Source organism: Penaeus monodon, unplaced genomic scaffold, assembly GCF_015228065.2.
Source record: "Penaeus monodon isolate SGIC_2016 unplaced genomic scaffold, NSTDA_Pmon_1 PmonScaffold_513, whole genome shotgun sequence".
NCBI classification, from domain to species: domain Eukaryota; kingdom Metazoa; phylum Arthropoda; class Malacostraca; order Decapoda; family Penaeidae; genus Penaeus; species Penaeus monodon.
In genome coordinates this window covers 16,555-21,932 of record NW_023660030.1, presented here as the reverse complement: position 1 = coordinate 21,932, position 5,378 = coordinate 16,555, and the positions used below count along the sequence as shown (strand labels likewise).

At 53.7% G+C, this 5,378-nt stretch overlaps 1 protein-coding gene across 1 annotated transcript; it reads right to left on the bottom strand.

The window, feature by feature from the left end:
• Positions 1-456: 456 nt before the first annotated feature.
• Positions 457-2,481, bottom strand: LOC119571108 (uncharacterized protein K02A2.6-like). Its single transcript, XM_037918563.1, has 4 exons — positions 1,536-2,481; positions 940-1,504; positions 760-842; positions 457-638 (listed from the first exon to the last, which is right to left on the bottom strand). The coding sequence occupies exons 1-4, from the start codon at positions 2,479-2,481 to the stop codon at positions 457-459; spliced, it is 1,776 nt and encodes a 591-aa protein (XP_037774491.1).
• Between the last annotated feature and the right edge of the window lie 2,897 nt (positions 2,482-5,378).

Genomic DNA, 5,378 nt, shown 5'->3' with positions numbered 1-5,378 from the left:
ACACCTTAAGATTAAGAACATAAGAACATAGAAAATGAAAGAACAAAACGAAATGGGAAGCACGCTGAAACTGGTGGAACTCCAATTCCCTTGGCACAGACACACATAAAAAAAAAAACAATAACAATAACATCAGTGTTAAAATGTATAAGGCCCCAAGGCACTGTGAGGCCAACCAAAATCTGGTGTTGTACTATACTACTAGGATAGAAAAGGTAGAGAAGAAGATGGAGAGGACGATAGAAAAGGGTGCTATTTACAAGAATACTCCGTAGAAAAGATGGATTCCTACAGGTCTGTACAAAGACCACCTCTACGTTCCCGTCATGGGGAAAGAGCGTAGACCGACCTCAGCTCCGGGACACTGTCGATCGGGGTTGTTAATCGCTCCAAGAGGACTCTTGTGACTGAGCCCTAAAGACGAAGCATAGCTTGGTCAAAAAAAAAATTAACTTCTTATCTGTACAAGGTCTTGCAGACATCCAGAACAAGGGTGAAGAATGTGTGACCCTGCCAGCGAGGTGAGAAAACAAGTAATCCCGCGTGGCTCAAGGGCGGGTGTGAACTATCAGACATAGGATCACTCCACAGAACAGAAGCTGGCTGCTGGGCCCGGCTGCCGTCCATCTGGAGATGATCTGAAAAGTAGAATATATTAGAAAAGAGTAGGAGAAACAGGACGACTGAATATGGCTAGATTAGCAGGGAAAGACGGGATTAGTAACGTGTTATCGGTCAAGACTAATCCCGGTTCCACGCCAGGATAAAGGCAAGGCTCTGAAAGAGAACAGGCTGCAAGCGTGTTAGGATCCAAGCCATACAGGGTTATGTTACAGGAAAGACTGGTAATTGACAAGGGACAGCATGCAATCCGCTGGGGCTCTGAAAAAAGAAAGATAATGGTGAGCGGGAGATAAGGAAGAGTGGTTTGCCCCTTACTCGTCCCAGTCAGACCCAGGGTCCCATGGCTCATCGTCTACCCCCACCGATGACGGGGCCGAGGATTCCGAATCCAACAGGTCATCTGCACCGGGATCTTGTAAAGGTCCCATGTCAGGCTCCGGGTCAGGAGGGAAAGTGCCGTCCAAACGTGGAAAGTCGTCCGGGGGGACGAATTCCGCACTTACCCGAAACGCCTTAAATTTATTGGGGTGCAGAGTGACTTCCTGCCCATTTGAATGCGGTCTCCTCACCACATAAGCCACGGGTCCGAGCTTTTTCAAAACCCGGACTGGCCCTAACCATCGGGGACCCAGGGGTCTGGTTCCATGACTGGGGTGCAGGATAACGCTACGATGCACGAAGACCAGATCCCCCTCGTTATACTCCCGCGGTCGAGCCCGCCGCCGTCGATCGTGATCGGCGGTCCAACGCCCACGAGCCTTTCGGGCGGCCTCACTAGCGGCCACCCGAGCTGCACGGAGTTTCGATTTCAGTGAAGACAAGGCCCCTTCGGAATAGATCGTGTGGTTTGACCCCACAAGCGGGAAATGACTGTCCCGACCTGTGAGAAGGTACAATGGGACGTCATTTACGCTCCGGTGTATGGAGGAATTGATGGCAAACCTCGTCCCAACCATCGGGATCATCCATCTGGAGCGTGCTCAGGGCGTCCTTGACCACCCGGTTCACACTCTCCACCATACCGTTGGCCTGCGGATGATAGACTGTGGTAAAGAGCGACTTCACCTGAAGGTGATGACAGATGTCGGAAAGAAGATGGTTGCGGAATTCAAGGCCGTTATCCGATAACAAGGTCCGGGGTGGACCGTACCGAGTAACGAATTCTGCAAGAAAAACATCTGCTACAGTTTGGGCGTCCTTAGATGCCAATGGGAACAACTCAACAAACCGGGTAAGGTGGACAATCAGCACAAGGACGTACTTGTTGCCACGCGCCGAAGGGGTAAGTGTGGGGATATCAGCGGAGACCCGCTCGAAGGGCTCTACGACGTCTGGCATGGACTGAAGGGGCGTTCGGGCGATTGCCCCCTTCCTCCGCTGGCATGCCGTGCATGACGCGACATACCTTCGGGATGCGGTCAACATCCCGGGAAAGTAAAAATGATCCCGTAGCCGCTGATACGTCCTGTGGACACCCTGATGCCCGGCGGACGGAACGGCATGAACCACATCCAAAGCGGCGCCACGCAGCGACTTTGGGATTACGAGCCGAAGCATGACTCGTTCATGGTCGGACTTAACATGATATAAGACTCGGTCCTGAAGTTCGAATTGATCGAGTGGAAGAGGGATACGCCTCGGCGGAAGGCGGCCCTCCTCAAGATACTCTATGAGCTGCTGCCACAGGGGATCGTCCCGCTGATGACGCTCCACCAAATCGGGCTGCAGTAAGGGACTATCGAGGTCAGCAATGGGTGTGATCTGACGACTGAGCAAGTCAGGGACGTGGTGGACTCGACCCGGCTTATAGAGAAGCTCAAAGTCATAGAATGTCAGCTCGTGTGCCCATCGCGTCATCCTTACCGATGCTGTTGGCTTGCGGAAGACAGATACCAACGGTCTGTGATCTGTAAAGATACGAAACCGTCTTCCATACAGGTAAGGATGGTAATGCCTAACGCTTTCGACCACAGCAAGAGCTTCCAGGTCGATGGTCGGCGTCCCTTAGCTTCCGAGAAAAATATGCAACCGGATGGAGTTCTCCATCCTTATCCAGCTGCATAAGACAAGCACCGATCGCCGTGCCCGAGGCATTGGTGTGAAGCTCAAAGGGTTTCTCAAAATTTGGCTGGATTAAGCAAGGTGCGGTGGCAAGCACTTGCTTAAGTCGTTCAAACGCCTCCTGTTGAGGTTTGTCCCATAAAAATCTGGTATCTTTTTTCAGGAGTCGAGTCAGAGGAGATGCGACCCTTGCATAATTGGGCACATGCCTGCGAAAAAAACCAGTTGCCCCCAAGAACTGGCGAACGTGCCGTTGGTTGCGTGGTGTTTTTATGGCTTTTATCACTGTTACTTTATCGGGGTCAGGTAAAACACCGGCCAGAGTAATCAGGTGGCCAAGAAAATGAAAAGTGTCGGTTGCGAAGCGACACTTGGCTAGGTTAAGCCTGAACCCCGCCCCAGCGAGTAAACTGCAACACGGCATCGAGGTGGGATAGGTGCTGCTCAAACCCTGCGCTGTATATCACAACGTCGTCGAGATATGCCAGTGCGTGGTGGCCCAACACCGGGTTGAGAACGGCAGCGATAGCCCTCTGAAAAGTTGACGGAGCCGTCGTCAATCCAAAAGGCATACGCGAAAATTGAAAGAGACGGGAGCCGTCGGAAAAAGCTGTCTTTTCTCGGTCCCTCTCATCCACCTCAACGGTCCAGTATGCACTTTTAAGCGTCGAGGACGCTAAACCAGGATTTACCCGCCAGCTGATCAATGGCAGCGTCCATCCTGGGTATGGGATATGCGTCTGAAACCATTTTCGCGTTCAAAGCACGGTAGTCGATGCAGAAGCGTGTCGTACCGTCCTTCTTTTTCACAAGCACAACGGGAGAGAGCCATGGAGAACAAGAAAGCTCAATCACCCCGTCTGCAAGCATCTTGTCGCATTCCGCACGGATGTACTGCCTGCGTACTCTCCGGGAGGCGCCACTGTTTCACACGGATAGGTTGGTCGTCCGTGGTTTTGATTCTATGCTTCATGTTGGCACACACCCGGAGGCAGCCCTTCGTTAAACAGATCCGGGTAACGATCAAGTACCTGGATGAGCTGTTCACGTTGAACTGATGACAGTGAGCAAGATCCACCCGAGGAACACTAGCCGCCCCTGCTGATGAGGGGAGTTCCTCGTTCTCGAAAGAACATACCGGGAAGACCTCAAACTCGTCCGTGTTGTAACCAAAGTCGTTAAGTCCGTGTGTGAAATCGAACCGGTCCTCAAAGTCCGCCAGGATATCCGGTTCGTCTCCATCATCAATGGGAGTCGGGCATGCCCAAAGCTCCCCGACTATCCCCGAAGGATGAGCCTCCATCTTCCGGGTTGACGCCGGAATCCTGGTCCACCGATTCCGCGTCGTATGCAAGACAATTCGGTGAAACCTCCTCCACGATCGCCGCATAGCCAAGGACGAATCCTTGCTCGATCTCAACCGGAGCTCCCTGATCGTTGACGACCCAAACGTCAACCTCCGGTAGGGAGAGGTCCACCAACGAACGAGGTACCAGGATCTTGGCTGTGTCGCTCTCAACACAAGCCAATCCAGCCTCCCCGCTGTTCACAAGACATCGCACGAATCGCCCCGCCCGAGGAGACAAGTGACTTCCGCGCACATCTAATTGCCCCTTCTCGTCCCCGTTGCCCGCACTACAGCAACGCAGTAGGGCGTCTGGTTCGTGATACGTCAAGATACCGAGGGACCCAGCACCAGAGAAGGAAACACGGAGTCGGCCCCGTTGAAGGTAGCAAAACTAGCCCCTGGAACAGGGAGAGATTCATTGAAATCAAACCTTCGCAGCAGGTCTACGCTATCAGTACCTCGGCTGGAAATCTGGTGTTGTCGTCGACCACGACCACTGAGTGCCGGCACTTACAGGCTCGGGAAAATTTAAATTCAAGGTTGCCTTACCCTTGTGTCCAACGTGGCCCCAGATGCCCCCTTGAGGCCACGCGAGTGAGGCAGAGCGAGGTTTTTGGAAATCCTCCTGAAACAGGACTCCTTCACCACCGTTGCCTCACTTCCCGAGTCAATGAAGCTAGGACTTTAGTCCAGCAACCACACAATTCACAGCAGCCGTCCCACCTGAATCTGTGCCTCGGGGAGCTCCGGTTCCGTGGAACTGTCGCTCCCTTCGGCGCCCACCATCACCGTCTCTGGCGGTGGTTCTTTGAGGTTGTGGTTGTGTTCTGTCGGGCGGTGTGCTATGCAGTCCTGCGCGAAAAAAAGCACCGTCTGGCCACATGCCCTCGGCAGCCACACCGGGTGCACTGATGACCCCCCGCACCGCACGACACTCGAAGCGTCATGCGTATCACCTGATGTGGGACACCAGCGTCGGGGTTCTCGAGTGCGTACGGGCAAATCAACCAGGGGATCAACCGAGGGGAACCTGCCGAGATCGACCCTCGTGAAGGTAGAGGAGCGAGGTTTAGGCCCTGCCCTCGCTCGAGAAACTGACCAAGGGTTTCTCTACCCGCCCGGCATAGTGCCGATGGTACCAGACTTTTTGGGCTGCTTCGACCACCCGATAAAGCGGCTGATCCTCTACCAGCAGGAGCTTTTCCCGCATCCAGGGTCGGAGTCCCTGGAGAAAAGTTCTCCGCATCAGAGGTTCAGCTGGCCCAAGTTCACCAGGATAATCGCGCATACTCTGGTAAACCATGGTCTCGACCGCGAGATAGAAGTCCCTGGGGGAACTGTCGTC